This window comes from Doryrhamphus excisus, linkage group LG19 (assembly GCF_037039965.1).
Source record: "Doryrhamphus excisus strain RoL-2023G ecotype Guam linkage group LG19, RoL_Dexc_Guam_v1.1, whole genome shotgun sequence".
NCBI classification, from domain to species: Eukaryota; Metazoa; Chordata; class Actinopteri; order Syngnathiformes; family Syngnathidae; genus Doryrhamphus; species Doryrhamphus excisus.
The window spans coordinates 2,884,226-2,905,312 of record NC_136375.1 but is presented as its reverse complement, the minus strand read 5'-3'; the positions used below and the strand labels follow the sequence as shown (position 1 = coordinate 2,905,312).

Below are 21,087 nucleotides of genomic sequence, written 5' to 3'. Positions count from 1 at the left end.
AAACGCTGGTGAAGCAACACCAAGCCTCTCAGCCGTCAGAAAGTTGCCCTCACGTCCTACCTGTTGTCATCCAACAGCATGTTGCTAATGCGATTGCTGATATTATCTTCTGCTTGTCTCACTTTTTCTAACAGGAGGAGCCTCTCCGTCTCCTGGGCTCGTTGCTGCATGTTGACCCCCTGCTCCAAACGCTCCTGCTCCTACACGCCGGTGAGGAGGTGAGCGTCTTTTTACATCACGTTATATTCTGACGCCTTTGCAAACACTTAATATTCCAAGAATAGTCCATGAGACTCCGATAAAATGAGGGAAGTCCGTACCTGACGAACCGAGTTGAGGATGTTTACTTTCCGAGAGTTGTTCATGAGGAGAAGCTGGGTGTGCTCGTTTTGCTTCTCTTCTCTATGACGCTCCATGGCCAGCTTTTCCTCCTGTTTCTGCAACTGAAGGAGAAGGAACACAATACTGTTGGGACTAAACCTGACCGTTGACAAAAAGACAATAAAACATGTCCTCGCCACGTCACGCTTCACTCTGTCAGGTTTCTTTTGCTACCTTCCTATGTTCGTTTTTGAAAATTTATTTAATTTAACATGAAAACAACAAACAACATCATAAATGGAATAATCAGTATTAATTTGACAAGATAAAATCTAAATATTAATAGAAAAGTCATATCGTAATGAGAAAAAAAGTCACAATTTTACAATAATAAACATTATATAAAATTATGAGGAAAAATCACGTTGTTGTAATATTATGAGAAACAAACAAAATAAAATAAAGCTGTCAATTTAGAAGAATTCTCTCTGGTTCTACCATATCTTACTTATTGTGTGGAAATATGGGCTAATAACTATAAAAGCAATCTTCACTCGCTAAATGTACTGCAAAAAAGGTCAGTGAGGATAATTCATAATGGTCCAGCTGTAACTGAATCCCATCAAATTCCAAGATGGCTGCCACTAATTTTCCTGTGTCAGAGTCTCTTTGCAAATCTGTTTAAAATCACCAAAATACTGGTGCCATCCATGTGCTATGAAAGCATTGTTGGTGATAAAGTATTCTTTTGGTTCACTTTTTGAGGATATTTGACGAGTTCTGGTGTTTTTTGACCGTGAATTTTGAAAGAGGCCTGAGAGCACACAGTGACCAGCAACAGAACTTCAAGCTTCCTGGAGCATACCTTTTGTAAAAGAGGTTGAAAACATGGCGACAACAACTAAAAAGTTGGCAGAAGAGCTGGAAGAGATTAAAAAAACGCTCAATTTCATGTCTGAGGAGATCAGCAAAGTGGTTAAGCAGCAAGCCAGTCTGATGGGCCTAGTGGAAGAAGTCCGTGAGCTGAAGGCCACAATCAAACTTAAAGACCAGAAGATCCATCTGCTTGAAGAAAGGATTGATGACTTGGAGCAGTACTCCAGGGGAAATGATCTGATCATCACTGGGCTGGATACAAGCCATCGCAGCTATGCCAGGGCTGCAGCCAGCGACCAGCAAGGTGAGGATGCACCACCTGGAGAACTGCTCACACTAGAGACACAAGTTGTTAAATTTTTGAGCAGTAAGAACATTGATCTGGACAGTGAGAACATCTCAGCCTGCCACAGCCTTCCACGTAAGGATAAAAATGCCAAACCAACCATTGTTGTTCAGCTTACCAACAGAAAGTATAAGATTAAACTACTACGGCAGGCAAAAAAACTAAAGGGCACAGGGGTGTACATAAATGAGCATTTGACAAAGAAAAATGCTGAAATAGCTAGACATAGCCGCATACTCAGAAAACAAAATAAAATTCAAGCAACATGGACAAGAAATGGGAAAACATTTATCAAGTTAAACGGACCACCAGAGCAGGCAAAGGTGATTGCAGTGAGGAATCTGAGAGATCTGGAACAATACAAGTGACAATAGGTGCAGCTTGGTTAGCAAATGGCACACTTAGAGGATTGGAAAATGTTTGTTTGGTTTATTAGAACAAAGAAGCAAGATAAAGAGTTAGTGCGAAGTATGAAAACAGAATTTGTTGCTTTTTACTTTGAGTTATATCATGTGCTCTATAGAGAGCAGTTGTATTATATTTTGTACATTGTACAAAATTTGTGATTTTGTTTTGCTGTTTTTTGTGGATATTTGCTTTTTTCACTTGGGATATGACAGATAAAAAAATATATTTTCCTTTAGAACAGGAGTATGATGATTTCTATGAGAATGAAAACTATTTAGCTGAGCCCTGTCTCAATAGAATATATGAGGAGTCACACTTAAGTTTTTTGAAGCCAGATGAACATAAATCATTTAGCTTTGAGAATGACATTGATCCAGATGCAAATTTTTATAAAGATTGGAACCCTGGGTCCAAATATTACACGGAAAATCTGTTTAATGAACTCGGTCTGGATGGATTTTCAATTATACACTTAAATAGTCGAAGCCTCTATGCAAATTTTGATCAAATCAAAGAAAATTTGCAATCATTAAAACATAGTTTTCAAGTCATTGCCATCAGTGAAACCTGGCTGACAAATGAAAAGGGCTCCAATTTCATATTAGAGGGATACAATCATTTTAGTGTAAACCGCAAAACTAAAAGGGGTGGTGGAGTGGCTCTCTTTGTACAGAAAGACTTTCAGTGTAGAGTGGTTGACAGTACGGTTGTGGATGATATCATGGAGAGTCTGACAATTGAAATTCATTCCACGAATCTGAAAAGTATTATTGTGAGTTGCATATATAGGACACCTGGCTCTTGTATTGATTCCTTTGTTAATTCCATGGTTGACATTTTAGGTAAGGTATGTGATAAGAAACAAGTTTTTGTTTGTGGTGATTTCAATATTGATTTAATGAAATGGAATGAACATAAAATGACAACAGAATTTTGCAACACAATGTTCAGTTTAGGTATTTGGCCCCTAATTGATAAACCGAGTCGAATAACTAAAGAGAGTGCAACACTTATAGACAATATTTTTACAAATACTCATCAACAAGTAACAAGTGGTTTGCTCATAAGTGATGTCAGTGACCACCTTCCTGTTTTTGTAGTTGTGCATAATTTAATTGCTAAATGTCCGACTGATAAAAATAAACTTCCCTGCAAATTAAGGAGATTAAAAACACCAGAAAGAACTGAAGCCTTAAAGAAGGATCTTAGGAATTGTAATTGGGATGAGGTTTATGTCGATGATCCAGATTTAGCATATGATGCATTTTTGTCTGTATTCTTGAAATTATATAATAAGCATTGTCCTATAAAAATGTGTAGGGTGAAAGATCAATATGAAGGTAAACCATGGATTACAAAAGGTCTGCAAAAGGCATGCAATAAGAAAAATCAACTGTACAAAAAGTTTTTACAGCAGAGAACTAGTGATAGTGAGGAAAAATATAAGCGTTATAAGAACAAACTAACTACTATTATGAGAACTCAAAAAAAGGAATACTACAGTAAAATGTTGGAGGACAGTAAAAATAATATACAAAAAACTTGGAAGGTAATCAATTCTATCATTCAGAATAAAAATAATAATTCAGAACTTCCTGATTTTTTTATAAATAAAGTTAATGATAGAGTGAATGATTTAAAAAATATTGTTGACGAGTTCAATGACTATTTTGTAGATGTTGGAGCTTCTTTGGCAAAACAGATTACTGTATCTGATGACAACAAAAATATGTTTAAAAATTTGATCAACACTAGTGTTAGTTCTATGTTTCTAAGTGGGGTACATGAAACTGACATTATTGAAATTGTAAGAAAATTAAAAAATAAGAGATCACTCGACATCCATTCCATTGATACAGTAATTATTAAAGATGTTATTGATTATATTGTCAGACCTTTGACCTATGTTTGTAATCTGTCTTTTCAAAAAGGGACCTTTCCTGACAACATGAAGTTAGCAAAAGTGATCCCAATTTATAAAAATGGTGACAAACACTGTATGGAAAATTACAGACCAATATCACTTTTGCCACAATTTTCAAAAATTTTAGAGAAATTGTTTGTGAAACAATTAAATCTCTTCATTCATAAAAATAAATTATTAAGCGAAAATCAATACGGATTCAGAGAAGGTAGAACTACTGCATTTGCAGTAATGCAAATGGTAGAAGAAATATCAAATGCAAATGAAAATGGTGAGTGTTCTATTGGTCTGTATATTGATCTGCAGAAGGCTTTTGATACCATAGATCACAGACAGTTATTGAAGAAATTAGAGATGTATGGAATACGAGGGGTTGCTCATTCTTGGTTGGAAAGTTATTTAGGTAATAGACACCAGTGTGTACAAATCAATAACACTAGTTCAGCACTTAGAAAGATCACATGTGGTGTACCACAAGGATCAGTGATTGGTCCAATATTGTTCATTCTCTATATCAATGACATCTGCAATGTAACTGGTTTTTTTAGATATGTAATATTTGCAGATGATACCAATTTGTTTTGCTCTGGTAAGAATTTAAAGGAACTTTTGCGTTGTGTAGAAATGGAGCTGGAAAATCTCAAGACTTGGTTTGATGTCAATAAATTATCTTTAAATATTAAGAAAACAAAATTTATGGTTTTTGGGAATCTAAATGAAAGCGATTGTAATGTTAAACTGAAAATCTGTAATGTTGACATTGAAAGAGTTTCTGAGACTAAATTCCTTGGGGTTGTCATTGATCAAAAGTTAACATGGAAACAACACATTGAATATATCAAAGGGAAAATGTCAAAATCACTTGCAATCCTTTATAAATCCAGATATGTATTGAATTCCAAGGCTTTGCATTTGATCTACAATTCATTGATTGTTCCCTACACATCTTACTGTGTGGAATTGTGGGGATCCACTTTTAAAAGCACCATAAATTCAATAATAAAACTGCAAAAACGAGCAATACGTATCATTAATAAGGCTGACTATTATGCTCACACGGAGCCACTTTTTCTAAATTCTCATGTCATGAAATTTTACGATTTGTTTTATTATAGAATAATGCAAATTATGTTCAGAGCAAAATCAAAAACGCTCCCTGACTCAATACAGAAGTTCTTTTCATTTCAGGAGAGTCCCTATAATCTCAGAGGTGTTTGTAAATTTACTGTACAAAAAGCTAAAAAAGGTATGAAAAGGAGATGCGTCTCCATCACTGGAGTTAAATTCTGGAATGATGCCAACATAAATTTAAAAACATGTCATTCTTTTTTGGTTTTTAAGAAAATGGTTTGTAAAGCTATTTTTGAAGTTTATAAGTGTGATTAATTTTCTGTTGTTGTTTCTTTGCTTTTCTGGAGGTTGGTAGCCTAAAAAGCTGAAATTATAGGATAGGCTTTTATAAGCAGTTTGCTTCTGCCTATGCCTTTTCAGTCATTATTATTCAACACATGAATTCTGATTTTGTGATTATGTTATTGATGTCAATATTGTGTACAATATTTGGTGTTGTTATGACTGAATAAACTAAACTAAAAAAAAAAAAAAAAAAAAAAAAAAAATGCCGCCTACAGAGAACATACTAACTCCTTATTTCTAAAATCATAAATACTTTAACTTGCTGATATAGTTCATCTTCAAACAGCTAAAATAATGCATAAGGCTAAAAATAAACAATTATCTAAAAATGTCATCCAATACTTCTCTACAAGAGAGGAGAAATATGATCTCAGGGAAGAAGTACATTTGAAACACTTCTATGCTAGGACTACGTTATGCTAGCCATAGCATTTCAGTATGTGGAATCAAACTATGGAATGGATTGAGTAAGGAAATCAAACAATGCACAACGATGAGCCAATTCAAGAAACAATACAAGCAGTTGATGTTTGCTAAATACAAGGATGAAGAGTCTTGAACCAGTCATGATGTGCTATATATATCACTATATTGACACTTACTATGGTACACATTATGGCATTGGATGCTCATATCACCTCCTACTTCGGTACGGGACAACAAATTAAATTAAATTAAATTAAATACAATTAAATTAAATACAATTAAATGTGAGACAATTTAATTTAATTTAATTTAACGCAACGCAACGCAACGCAACGCAACGCAACGCAACGCAACGCAACGCAACGCAACGCAACGCAACGCAACGCAACTCAACTCAACTCAACTCAACTCAACTCAACTCTACTCTACTCTACTCTACTCTACTCTACTCTACTCTACTCTACTCTACTCTACTCTACTCTACTCTACTCTACTCTACTCTACTCTACTCTACTCTACTCTACTCTACTCTACTCTACTCTACTCTACTCTACTCTACTCTACTCTACTCTACTCTACTCTACTCTACTCTACTCTACTCTACTCTACTCTACTCTACTCTACTCTACTCTACTCTACTCTACTCTACTCTACTCTACTCTACTCTACTCTACTCTACTCTACTCTACTCTACTCTACTCTACTCTACTCTACTCTACTCTATTTTATTTTAAATAAGAATCAATTAAAAAAACTTAAACTATTTTAGGAAAGCAGGAAGTGAACAAATGTAACAGTTACTGATTGTAAAAGTACCAGATGGAGGGGTAGGATTTAATAAGCTTTGCTTCTTCCTACTCCTTTTGGACATGTGGAACTGGGAACTGATTATGGGATGCACTCAATTGTAATCTGATGCATGTTCAAATGAAATTAAACCATTACCATTACCAAGAATTAGGTTGGGGGAAACATTCTAGTATTATGGGAATTAAGAGTATTATGGGAATGAAATCAGAATTACAAAAAGAAAATATAGTAGAAAAAGTTGAAATATTTGGAAAGTGAAAAAAAAATCCAAGCGCAAATAAGCAAAGGTCATATTAGTAATATGCTTTTTTTCACCTATATCACAAAGCTGATATGCAGTTATGTCATGAAATATATAGAACTTCTTATCATATATAGTATCAGATTTGGACACCCCTCCTTTATTATGTCTACAAGATTGGGTCATAGGAGTTTAAGGGTGACTATAGGGGTGTTATTTCATGTCTAGAGGGCTCTAATAATATCACAGATTTCTATGCTCCAACCCTAAAAGATATTCCATTGATAAGTAAGGAATTCTATTTAGCATAAAATCGCTTATCACCTTTCAGGTCTGGAATAATTACTGCAATAAATGAGAAATGTAGGGGTGTCCAAAGTACGGCTTGCGGGCCAGCTGCCTGCAACTCTTTTCTTTATTGGGTCACAGCACATTCCAAAAAAAATGTGTAAATGGCTGTCTGAATCCTTTGGTTTTTCAGTATGGGAAAGGTACTACCCAGTACTACAGCATCATGCACGGAATCAAACGTAGTGGTGCGAAGTGGTGTAAAGTGTGAAGACATACCTTTCTCTTTTCATAGTCACTGAATTTATTCTGCAAAGTAAAGTGAGACACGCTCTAGTAAGAATCACATATAAAAGATGTTCTATAGTATAACGTTGTGTATGTGCGTGTCATCTACCTGCCAGGACTCATCCAAGCTGTCCACACAGTCTGAGTTTGATCTCCCGCCATCATTTTCCAGCACTGGCAGGAGATACTGGGATGGAGGACAATACTCCTCTCCAAGCTCTAGGGGGAAAAAAAATGACATGACAGAAAATAATTGAGAAGCACTGATAGAGGTGAAAAATCGGCGTGCTATGATCTATCGGGCACCGATTGGTATCAGCCGATATCAGTGAAAAACCGCCGATCAGCACTGCAGCATTCAGAACAAGCAACTCTGCCGTGGGTGGGACTTCCTGTCTTTGTGAGATTGATTGATTGAAGTTTTGCACCCTTCAGAACGTGCCTCTAAAATGTCTCACAGAAACTGGAGTTTGTTTTGTCTGTTTCTCATAACTTTTTAATAACATCCTTTTTGTTTAATATTTCGAGTCTGTGAAACTAAAATGACATCAATTTTCCTCATCATATTATGAGTTTTATCCTCACAAAATTGCAACCATTTTAGTGAGAATATGATTTATTTTCTTGGAATATTTTGACTATTTTTTTTCAATTTCTGCTGTTGTTATTTTTTAAATATCACAACTATTTTGTAATATATTGTAATATATTTATTTATTTTAATATATCATTTTTTTATTATAAGTTGTTGAATAAATACATTTTGGAATAAATTATTATTAATTAAAGGTATCTGTATTATAAATGTATTATTATTATTGTTATTAATAATAATAATAATAATAATAATAATAATAATAATAATAATAATAATAATAATAATAATAATAAAAAAAAATAAATAAGAAGGGGCAGCACGGCGATCGAGTGGTTAGCGCACAGACCTCACAGCTAGGAGACCAGGGTTCAATTCCCACCCTCGGCCATCTCTGTGTGGAGTTTGCATGTTCTCTCCGTGCATGTGTGGGTTTTCTCCGGGTACTCCGGTTTCCTCCCACATTCCAAAAACATGCTAGGTTAATTAGCGACTCCAAATTGTCCATAGGTATGAATGTGAGTGTGAATGGTTGTTTGTCTATATGTGCCCTATGATTGGCTGGCCACCAGTCCAGGGTGTACCCCGCCTCTCGCCCGAAGACAGCTGGGATAGGCTCCAGCACCCCCCGCAACCCTCGTGAGGAAAAAGCGGTAGAAAATGAATGAACTATTTTGTTCTCATAATAATGACTTTAATTCCATTGGAATTTGACTTTTTTTGACTTTTTGTATTGCTCTTTTTTTTTAGCAACAATTTCATAACTATTTTTTCTTGTAATTATGACTTTATTCCCTTAATATTTTGACTTTATTCTCAAAGCATAATTTTTTCACAAGTTACAACTTTAAGGGTTGTTTTCTTTGCTTCTCATATACTGTAATTACAGCATATGAACTTCATCTAAGCCATGGGTCTTCATTAGTGGTGTGTCGGTCATGAACGAACGGGTCAAAAGAACTACCGTAATTTCCGGACTATAGAGCGCACCTGATTATAAGCCTCACCCATTACATTTTTAAAGGAAAAACGATTTTGTACATACACAAGCCGCATAAGCCCACATTAAAATATGTAAACATATTTACAAAGAAAGACGGTACACTGAGAGAGTTTTCAAAGTTTTAATAATATAACTTAACAGTAATAATAATAATATAACTTTCTTCACAAACGGTGCCTGTGATGCGGCAGTAAAACGGTAGCGTCTCACCATCGATTCGTTTATGCCAAGTTTACGTGCAGCAGCTCTGTTTCCTTCTTTATCAGACAGATCGATTGCTTTTAGCTTGAAAGCTGCGTCATATGCCTTTCTTTTTGCATTTTCCATGATGAGGGTTTTTTAAGGGTATGTATAAATATTATTTATGCACAAGACAAGAAGTTGCAGTCTTCCTGGACGCATATATTCCACCGGTCTTAATCTTACATTTTTTACATAAATTGGCCGCATCACTGAATAAGCCGCAGGGTTAAAAGTTTGGGAAAAAAGTAGCGGCTTATAGTCCGGAATTTACGGTACTTCTTTTTAATGAACAGAATGAACGAGATCACCGCCCCTAAAATACCCGTTCGGTTGCAAATGCTGTTTTTTGATTGGCTGGAGAGTCAGTTCACCGTTTCCTTTTGCAGGGCGGGACTATCGGCGTGCTTTCCTGTCTTATCCAATCATCGCACCTCGCTCTGTGAGTGGGTGGGGTTAGCTCACTGAAAGGCCGAGAGATTGACCGAGATTGATCATCTGCCTTTCATTCATGACTGACAGCTGAGTTGGAATGAACGGACTGACTCGACATGGCTGACCGGGTCTATGCACAGCTAACGACCAACTGACCGAAATGAACGGATCTTTTTACTGAATGAACCGGAATGATCTTGTTCACTGAAATAAACGGGTTTGCCCACCACTAAGTCTTCATCCTGCAACCAGCCCCAGAAAATGCTAAGATATGAAGGATATTTTATGGATATGAAGTAAATCCTCACCAGCACACAAGAAGTTCTGGATGCTCTCTGTACCTTCCATACACACAGATGCAGGGGGGTAGGTCATTGTGGCTGCATCTAATGTGAAGCTCTGTCACACAGACAGTACATACAGAGATGGATCAGGCAGTTATTTAGCGGTAGTGCTACTTTAACGTTGAAGTTTAAGCACATACCTCCAGCGTGCGTACATAAGCAAAGGTTTTGGGAAGCTGGATGATGAGGTTGTCACTCACATCCAGGGTACGCAAGCTGCACAGAGAGCTCACCGACGATGGAAGCTCACTGAGACAGTTGCCTAAAGGGTGGTGGGGAAATAACCAAACAAGTCAGACACACATAAAAATATTCAATCGATCGCTCAGTAAGCACTGGACCTTTCACGTTGAGTGTCTGTAGGAGCCTCAGGTCCCCGATGGAGTCTGGAAGGACCTTTAAACGATTCTTCTCCACATTTAAAACCTGAATAGACAGGAGTTAAAAACAAGTAAAGACAAAAACACATCAAATTCCGCAATTGTTGCCGACTTCCTACCTGCAGTGAGGCCAGTTTCCCGATGTCTTCTGGGAGTGAACTAAGCCGATTTTCATGCAAATCCAAAACCTTGAGAGGAACCAAGAGAAGGAACACGTTTGCATGCTATTGGAAACTCAACACATGTTCTTTTTTGTTCATTTTCCAAATATTTCAACTTTCTTCTTCAAGGGCACATATTGTGCTTTTTCCATTTTTCTGACCTGTAAATGTAGTTAGAATGTTGTATTAAATCAGGGGTCTCAAACACGCGGCCCGCGGGCCAAATGTGGCCCGCAGGACACTAGTTTGAGGCCCCGCCTTGATATGAAAGTTTAATGTTAGTGCGGCCCGCGGAAGTTTGATATGGATGCTGTATGGTATCATGTACCCAAAAAAAATTATTACGTTTGATTAATGTTCATGTTAAAGGTTAAATAACTGTTAATAGTTATCCTCCCTATCCGTGTGGAAGTGGTAAGTTTTTGGCTATTTAAGTTTAAAGGAAATAACTTGAAGGCTACCGTTTAGGTCGCTAGCTCTCTAGTTTGCGAGTTAGCATGTGTCTCAAGACCCTGCAGTTGCGCAATATGTTGTAAATAAAAAGAGTATAAATGTGACTATAGTCGTGTTTTGTCATGTCTACAGGGCTCTAATAATGCTTTGTTCATTTTAATCTGAAAAAAATCATTTGTCTACCCACCAACTATATGTGGTTTGTTAAGTTTTTATTATTATTATTATATTTATTTATTACTGATTGATTTTCTTTATTCTTGATTTGTTTATTTTTCATCTTATTTTGTGCAGAAAAATAAAAAATAAGATATTTGAGAACAGTGGAATGTTTTATCAGAGCTTTTATTGTAGAAAATCGGAACCAAAGAAAAAGTTTGCATATTTTTCTGTTTCTAATAAATGCGTTTTTTTTTTTTTTTGGAAAACCTGATGAGTCTCACCCAGACCCTAGCTCCAGTGGCCCCCAAGTAAATTGAGTTTGAGACCCCTGTATTAAATGATGCCAACGTTTCAGATAATGAGGTTTGCTCATTTGGAAGTGAGCCCTAAAAGAAGTTTGGGATGGCTCAAAACACCCGGTTTCAAAAGGCGTGGTAAAACTGGCCCCTTGTGATGTCACAGAGGGACAGACTTATGGGCGTGGCTGTAAGTCTGATAAGCTCTGCTCCTTGGTTTCTGTCGCTTGCAATGCAGGAAAGCCACATTTGTTTACATTTCTTAAAGATGGCGACATCAGGTACAAGTAGTTGGAGTTTCTGATTCCAAAAAAATAAAAACTCATTTAAATCTGTCAACGCCATTTCACACTGGACTGTTTTGTGAACATGGGCCAGTATGCAGCTGGACTAGCCGACAAACTTGCTGAAGCCCTACGCCTTTCCAATGTCACTTGGTCGTGTGGGGGAGTAAGAAGGCCAAGCAGTAACCGTTTATCCAGGGCTCTACATTAAAAACAAAAATTACTTGCCCATTAGGAATCCTTAAGGTGAGAAGTACTTGCCCGAACTTGCCCTATGTAAAATGAAAAGACTGCCATAATGATATCATATATCAATATATGCTGATAATTCATCAGATAATAGTACTGATGCATTGTATTTGGAGGAATGTGTAAAAAATAGTGTATATATATAATATAATATAATATAATGTATGTTAACATGGCATGCCATGCTACCTTACACATGGTAGTCGTACTAAGCAGTGATATTTATAAGTTGTGCACCACAATGAAACATTATTGAATAGACACATTTGGCAGGCTGTTCCACAGGTGGGGGCCATAGTGGCTGAATGCTGCCTCACCGTGGGTTTTTGTTCTGGGTTCCAGGTTTTTGGTAGATTGATTGAAAAAGGCCAGTGCCGGAGGACCGCAGGGTCCGCGGGGGTTGATATGGTAAAAGCAGATCAGATAAATAAGAAGGTTAAGACATTTAAAAACCAGTAAGAGAATCTTAAAATCGATCCTGAAGCGGACGGGGAGCCAATGTAGCGACTTTAAGTCCTGCCACTACCAGGTACAGAAAAACTTAATGTTCATGTTTTCTGACCTCCAGATTGCATTGCAAGAAAAAGAATGCAAGAATAATACCAAAGTGCCCCCCCACAGCCTGCAAGACCCTGGTATAGTCCTTCAGGCTTATCTATATCCTGCATTTCTGCATTTGTTACACAATGTTTGTTAGTTTTTGCTTCTGTATTTATGTATTCTTTCATCGCCATGAACACATAGTTTTGTGTGTCCAGCTAACTTTACCTTCAGTGTGACGAGAGAGCTGATGTCACCTCCTTTGGGAAGCAGCGACCTCAGCTTGTTGTTGTGTATGATGAGGACCTGCAAGGTGAGCACTCCATCTTGTACATCATAGTACTTACAAAAAGGTATTCAATCTGTGCATAATCTCTTCAGCTCCGTGTGGTATTCGTACCTTCTTCTGTACAACCTTGCAAATGGAAAAGGCACTTAAAGGAACCTGTGTAAGAACAGAATACAGACATGAGAAGGTATGAACATGAATACTGGCTCACACTGTGTGTGGATGATTACCATACAAGTAATGCCTTGTTTATCCTGGTTAACTGGTCCTAGATCAGACCCTAATAAGATGGGTCATTTTAAAATGAAATATTTTCATCTGTTTAAACATTTTTTAATATTGATTTCAACATTATTAGAGTCGTCCTGGCATGAAATAACACCCCTATAGGCACCTTTGCACCCGTATTAATCATTATTGGAGACATAAGCTAAAAACTAAAATCATGCTGTTTGGTAACAGCAGAAAGGAAACGCACCAGCAAATACAAATAGACGGTGTGGACATTGAAAGGGTGAACAAAAATAAATTTCTGGGGATCACAATAGATGAAAATATGAGCTGGAAACCTCATATTACAAATATACAACATAAGGTGGCCAGAAATATTTCAGTATTGAACAAAGCAAAATTTGTTCTCAATCAGAAATCACTCCACACTCTTTATTGCTCTCTGGTTCTACCATATCTTACTTATTGTGTGGAAATATGGGCTAATAACTATAAAAGCAATCTTCACTTGCTAAATGTACTGCAAAAAAGGTCAGTAAGGATAATTCATAATGCCGCCTACAGAGAACATACTAACTCCTTATTTCTAAAAACACAAATACTTCAACTTGCTGATATAGTTCATCTATAGTTAATCTAAAAATAACTAATTAGCTAAAAATGTCATCCAATACTTCTCTATAAGAGAGGAGAAATATGATCTCATGAAGAAGTACATTTGAAACACTTCTATGCTAGGACTACGTTATGCTAGCCATAGCATTTCAGTATGTGGAATCAAACTATGGAATGGATTGAGTAAGGAAATCAAACAATGCTCAACGATGAGCCAATTCAAGAAACAATACAAGCAGTTGATGTTTGCTAAATACAAGGATGAAGAGTCTTGAACCAGTGTAACAAATGTAACAGTTACTGTAAAAGTACCAGATGGAGGGGTAGGATTTAATAAGCTTTGCTTCTTCCTACTCCTTTTGGACATGTGGAACTGGGAACTGATTATGTGTTCCCAACTAAATCATGACCATTATCATAAGCGAAAATAAGGTATGATATAGACTCACACATGGTAGCATTGTAAGAATGCCTTGTTGTTCTTTTTTTACTTCCTGTTCTGTACAGTACTTGCTGACTATCTCATCAATGTAACATTACTGACACCTAGTGACCAGTGTAAAATAGTCCATATCATCACATCTGCATCGTCTGAATGCTTTATATTTGTATTTTATTTGGACAATTTTGGTGCTTGAAAATGTTTAATTCAGGTTAAAAAGGTTACAGTAAATACAGTAAATATTAAACTCAATAACGCACAGTGGTCAAGTGGTTAACATGTTGGTCACACAGTCTCCACTTGTGCATCTCTGTGTGGAGTTTGCATGTTCTCACCGTGCATGCATGGGTTTTTTCCGGGTACTCCGGTTTCCTCCCACATTCCAAAAACATGCTAGGTTAATTAGCGACTCCAAATTGTCCATAGGTATGAATGTGAGTGTGAATGCTTGTTTGTCTATATGTGCCCTGTGATTGGCTGGCCACCAGTCCAGGGTGTACCACCCGCCTCTTGCCCAAGGAGAGCTGGGATAGGTTCCAGCATACCCCCTAGTGAGGACAAGCAGCATAGAAAATAGATGTATGAGATAATAATAATAAACATTCTCACCTCTGAGAGTTCACAAGCTGAGATATCCAGGATGTCATCAGCACCCGCCTCCTTCGACTGGAGAATGACAGTTATGAGCTTTCACGTTTATTACTCGATTATCAATGTATGCAGTAGAAGCATTGTCAACACAGAAGACACGACAACAGACTATGAAGGTCATTTGTTCCTTTATTACAAAAGCTTTTTTAGACACTGAATTTTGTGAATGTATTTTTTAAAATGGAATTTAATTTTAAAAAATGATGTATTAAAATGTGATGTTTAAAAATATGGCGTTTTCATAAAATCAGTGTCTAAAAAAGCGTTGGTAAGAAAAAAAACATGACTCTTAACTGCATAAGTGATTGAAAGTGAATGAGTGTACAGCAGGGGTGTCCAAAGTGCAGTCCGCAACTGTTTTTTTTTTTAATAGACCGGCAACACATTCTATAAATATTATTTAATTAAAAGAAAACCACCAACAAAAATTTTAAAATCTGCATAATTTTTTACAAAATATAAAGTCAAAATATTCTGAGGAAAAATGTAATTTTATTAGCATAAATTTTATATATTAAAGCAAAAATATGTTATTTTACATGTCATAATATTATGACAAAAAATAAAATAAAGGTAATAATAAAACATTCTGTTGCATAAAAGGTATAATATTATGCGAATAAAGTCACAATTAAATTACAAGAAGAAAAAAAAACAGCAGAAAGGGAAAAAATGGCTGTAATTTCATGACAATAAAGTCAAACATAGTAAGAGAAAAACAACAACAAAATAAGTTGCAATTTTCCATAAACTATTATATATGTACAGTATTATATACTCTAAACTATTATAAACTATGGGGAAAATTATGTCATTTTAGTGGCACAGAGTTAAAACATATATATTTTTGAATGGCATTTTAAAACTTGTAATATTATGAGAAACAAAACAAAAAAAACATAAAGTTGAAATTTTTGGAAAATTAAGTTGTGGAAGAAAAGGTTAATTCACGCAATAAAATACATAAAACTTGCTTAAATATGCTTTCTTAACATGAATATGACTCATATATTTTATGTTGTATATTTAACCACAAAACAACATAATTTATTAATATGTTTTTAAAAAAAGGGGTAAGAGTGAAGCCGCAAAATGCAATGTGCAAGTGGCGAGGGATTACTATGGTTTATCCCAAAGTAGCCCCCAATAAGTGGGATCCACAAAGTAGCCAACTTCATTTTTTTTACAATTATTATACACGTTTTAAGGCTGTAAAACCCCATAAAATACACTTTACACACTTTTATCAGACAGGCATTAGCATTTCCTCACAATTCTCTCTTGTTTAAACACTGTCAGAGAAGTTCAACCTCCGTTTGAATTTTAACGATCAACCTACAAGCTTGGACATAACAAATTATGAAGTGACTCACACGTATTTAACTCCTCTGACCGCGGTTGTTCATCCTGGAGCCGTTCCGCTGCACTGTAGTGTTTTTGTATAGTTGTTAAAACATATTTCTCCTTTCGTCATATATTCAACTTTTAACTTGTACATCAATGATATCTCCAAAGTTACGAAAGACTTAAAGCTGGTATTATTTGCGGATGATACCACTGCTTTTTGATCTGGAGGGAGTACAGACGAAATCATTAGAAAGGTCAGAGAAGAAATGGTCACACTAAAAAGATGCTTTGATGATAATAGATTGTCCTTGAACCTAAATAAAACTAAAATCATAAAGGACACACCAGCAAATACAAATAGACGGTGTGGACATTGAAAGGGTGAAGGAAAATACATTTCTGGGGATCACAATAGATGAAAATATGAGCTGGAAACCTCATATTACAAATATACAACATAAGGTGGCCAGAAATATTTCAGTATTGAAATATTTTCAGTATAACAAAGCAAAATTTGTTCTCAATCAGAAATCACTCCACACTCTTTATTGCTCTCTGGTTCTACCATATCTTACTTATTGTGTGGAAATATGGCCTAATAACTATAAAAGCAATCTTCACTCGCTAAATGTACTGCAAAAAAGGTCAGTAAGGATAATTCATAATGCTGCATAATGGTCATATCACCTTGTACTTCAATACGAGGTACATTATTTAAAAAAAAACCTTCAACTGCATTATGGAAAGCAGGAAGTGAACAAATGTAACAGTTACTGATTGTAAAAGTACCAGATGGAGGGGTAGGATTTAATAAGCTTTGCTTCTTCCTACTCCTTTTGGACATGTGGAACTGGGAACTGATTATGGGATGCACTCAATTGTAATCTGATGCATGTTCAAATGAAATTACACCATTACCATTACCATTTACCTTGCCCTTCTCCACAAACCAAAGATTAATTTATTCCGTAATTACGACCTACAGCCACAATATCTACTTTAGCATCTTCCTCTGGATTTTGGGTGCAGAACATTTTGTCGACATTGTGGGTTTTGTCAGGAGAAAAAAACACACAAAGAAGACGGCCAAGGAGATTGGTTGAAAATGCCCAATCAGCCAATCAGGACAAAGGCAATGGGCGGTGCAGCCACCTTGTGATGAAGGCCTGTAACAGCGTTCATACACTATGAAAAAAAAGCACTAAAGTTGCAAAGAAAAAATCTCTGAAACAGCGAGTCCAATGAATGCATAGCGAGAGTGGATGGGTTTAAAAAATAAAAAACAGAAAACTTATCCCTGCATCCTTTCATTTTTCAGTGTTCAGCGGCCATTAGTGGAAACATTTTGGACACCCTCGGTTTATGATTTCGCCTCTATACAGCACCACGATGGATGTGAAATCAAACAAGCAGGTGTGTTTGAAGTGTATATCCACATCCATTTGGAGCATAGTGTACATTTCATTATATTGTCTCATTGCCAAACAGGTTACAGAGGCATTGATTGTCTTGCCAAACTAGTTAGTTTCAAATAGTGTGTGTGTGGGGAAGGGGGTGGGGGTTCATTTCAATGCAGACCTACTAACATGTACAAATTTATAGTATTCAACATGCAATTTGACTCTTGAATATGCTTGTAAGTTCTCTATTTTGTTGCGGACGCAGGAAAAAATGACCAACACATGCGCTAATTAATACAGTAAAGTCTCGTTATATCGATATTCTCGGGAGTCGGAAAAAATACCGATATAACCGGACTATCCATATATCCGATCCTGCGCCGAACTGCATTAAAAGTGGGCAATAATGCACTCTTTAAGCAAATCCTTAAATCCTTAAGCAAAAAAGAACACGGCGAACGGCTGCTTCCAGTCAACTTTATTTTTCACACTTCCACCACCAGAGCACAGCACACACACCAATTCCCGCACTTCCTGGTTCACAGGTCATGCTCAACCCGCCCCACATACGTAGCTGGCCAAACACATGCCTGTATAGAATCTATATACACAAGAGAAACCACGAACGCCAGCATGTACATATGAAAAACAGTGATTATTGCAAGCGATAAAAAGATATCTGAATACAACACAATTAAATACATGTATTTGTACGCTTGTGTCTTCGTTGGAATAGGTGTGTATGCTATGTCAGTTGGTTCTTCTGTTGCAGGCATGTGTTTGGCCAGCTATGTGGGGCGGGTTGAGCATGACCTGTGAACCAGGAAGTGCGGGAATCGGTGTGTGTGTGCTGCGCTCTGGTGGTGGAAGTGTGAAAAATAAAGTTGACTGGAAGCAGCCGTTCGCCGTGTTCTTTTTTGGTATTGAAATCCTTAAGCAAAGATTGATTTAAGCTGCTTTTGTATCGATATAAGCAGAACAAATTGGCTGGCGGGAGATGAAAAGGGCATCGTAGTAACCGCATTATCATAATAACCGGGTATCGTACTAACGGAACTAATTATATCATAAAAGACTAGAAATTTGCCGGGAAATGAAAATAGTATCGTAATAAGCAGTAATTCGTTATAACCGATATCGATATAACGAGACTTTACTGTACAAACTAATGACAACGCATCATACCCGACACAGCTGATACTCAAGTCGCTTCTGGGAGTCATCGCTAGGTCTCTTCTTTCTGAAGAACAGAGGCATTTTCTGTCCTGTCTGCGCTGCTCACAGTCGCACCTTCTAGGTTTCACTTCAGTCAGTCCGCTTCAACAAGAACCACTTGGAAGGCCGATGGACACGCTGGAAAACACACAAGGCATCGTCCTGTATCATATCGTATGCACATACAGTGGAACCTTCCAGAAGGTCAAACACTAACCAAAATGTACTCTAAACCAATCAACTTTTCCTATAAGAAATAGTATAAATCAGGGGTCTCAAACATGCGGCCCGTGGGCCATATGTGGCCCGCAGGGCACTAGTTTGAGGCCCCCGCCTTGATATGAAAGTTTAATGTTAGTGCGGCCCGCGCAAGTTTGATATGGATGCTGTATGGTATCATGTACCCAGAAAAAATTATTACGTTTGATTAATGTTCATGTTAAAGGTTCAATAACTGTTAATAGTTATCCTCCCTATCCGTGTGGAAGTGGTAAGTTTTTGGCTATTTAAGTTTAAAGGAAATAACTTGAAGGCTACCGTTTAGGTGGCTAGCTCTCTAGTTTGCGAGTTAGCATGTGTCTCAAGACCCTGCAGTTGCGCAATATGTTGTAAATAAAAAGAGTATAAATGTGACTATAGTCGTGTTTTGTCATGTCTACAGGGCTCTAATAATGCTTTGTTCATTTTAATCTGAAAAAAATCATTTGTCTACCCACCAACTATATGTGGTTTCTTAAGTTTTTATTATTATTATTCTATTGATTTATTACTGATTGATTGATTTTCTTTATTCTTGATTTATTTATTTTTCATCTTATTTTGTGCAGAAAAATAAAAATTAAGATATTTGAGAACAGTGGAATGTTTTATCAGTGCTTTTCTTGTAGAAAAGTGGAACCAAAGCAAAGTTTATCTAAATTTATTTTTATTATTATTTTTTAGTTTACTTAAAGTTGATTAATTTTTCTGTTTTTAATAAATGCGTTTTTTTGTTGGGTTTTTTTTGAAAACCTGATGCGGCCCAGTCTCACCCAGACCCTAGCTCCAGTGGCCCCCAAGTAAATTCAGTTTGAGACCCCTGGTATAAATGCATAAAACTAAATTCTAAATGCATAAAAATTATCAATGAAAGGGATAAAAAAATGAACATTCAAGGTTCCTTTTATCTTCATTGAGGACATGACTGAAACACATGAAACACCCTAACCAGGGCGGACTCTAACCAAGGTTCCATTGTATAATATATTGAAATTATGCAATAATGTTGAGAATAATATAATTTTTTGGCAATCATTTGTAGGCAATTACTGTCAGGCCTACCACAGTTCTGATTGAAATAAGGAAGAGAGACCTGTTTATTTAGTCCGGCCTTCAAAATAAAAGTGCTGTACGCGCCATACTAATCATCTAATTGTGTCAACAAAATAAGGGCGTAATAAAAAATATCTGACATTAATAACGGAAGTGGAATTGCATAAGTTTTCCTTAACCACAAGCCGTGACGGGTTTAATTTAACACACGTGTCCATACTTGTCCCTCCAAAAATCTATGTTTAATTTTGTAAACATTCTAAAATGTCAATATGTTAAGAAGTTACATATATATTTTGTACATGTGGTCGGGGGTACGATTAAAAAAAAATACCAGAGTAGATTAAAAAAAATAACTGATCTGAGGGAAAACTATTGAAATACTGTCTCATCGTTCCCTTCCTTCCCTCCAAGACGGGCGTGTCTATAGCACATATGATGAACGTATTGTATTACTGTATGCTTTATTTGGAGTTACATAGCGTAAACAATGCATTAAACTAACTTGTAAACGCTCATAAAATGTGCGGCAAAAAATAAATTGGAACATGTTTTTTTATTCATACACAGATGCTGAAGTGTTTTGTATTTCCGGGTGGGCGGGGCTTCCCGTTAGGTCAAATAAATAACTTAGTCATCCCTATTAGGTGACTGTGTCGGTAATATGATGTCTTTTCATCTTTTTTACACCAAACATGTTAAGTTGTACGCATATCGGTCTAATCTTATCTAACACAGATGCTATTTATACGTCGGCATGGCATTGTTAGTTATCTAATAACTAGCTAATAACAACAAGCTATAAGCACAAGCCGTCTACGGCGGGACATTAATAATAAAAGGTTAGTTGTCAAACTCACATTCTTGATGGATTCCTGGTTTCTTGATTTTAAAAAGTACCGATTCCTCTGTTGGTTAAAACACTTCTAACTCGATCGTTTGAACGACACAGTAGACAAAGTCTGGTTATCTGCTGACAATTTCGTCAACATTACTCGCCTAAATTACAAAAAAACGCATGGAAAATAAACACAAAGTGATTCGTTTCAATAAAATGAGTCCTTAAACACGGAGAGCGTTACTGTCAACACAGGCAGACA

At 36.4% G+C, this 21,087-nt stretch overlaps 1 protein-coding gene across 1 annotated transcript in view; it reads right to left on the bottom strand.

Annotated features, from left to right (window-relative positions):
• The window catches only part of lrsam1 (leucine rich repeat and sterile alpha motif containing 1), a 38,882-nt gene extending 17,795 nt beyond the window's left edge, over positions 1–21,087 (bottom strand). The window contains exons 1-13 of the mRNA XM_058057191.2: positions 20,848–21,087; positions 18,647–18,814; positions 14,673–14,729; positions 12,887–12,931; positions 12,715–12,792; positions 10,461–10,529; positions 10,303–10,387; positions 10,102–10,223; positions 9,926–10,016; positions 7,454–7,563; positions 7,336–7,365; positions 321–443; positions 61–200 (exon numbers count right to left, since the gene is read on the bottom strand). Of these exons, the coding sequence (XP_057913174.2) occupies positions 61–200; positions 321–443; positions 7,336–7,365; positions 7,454–7,563; positions 9,926–10,016; positions 10,102–10,223; positions 10,303–10,387; positions 10,461–10,529; positions 12,715–12,792; positions 12,887–12,931; positions 14,673–14,729; positions 18,647–18,718 (1,022 nt within the window). The 5' untranslated portion in view covers positions 18,719–18,814; positions 20,848–21,087. The remainder of the gene's footprint in view (positions 1–60; positions 201–320; positions 444–7,335; positions 7,366–7,453; positions 7,564–9,925; positions 10,017–10,101; positions 10,224–10,302; positions 10,388–10,460; positions 10,530–12,714; positions 12,793–12,886; positions 12,932–14,672; positions 14,730–18,646; positions 18,815–20,847) is intronic.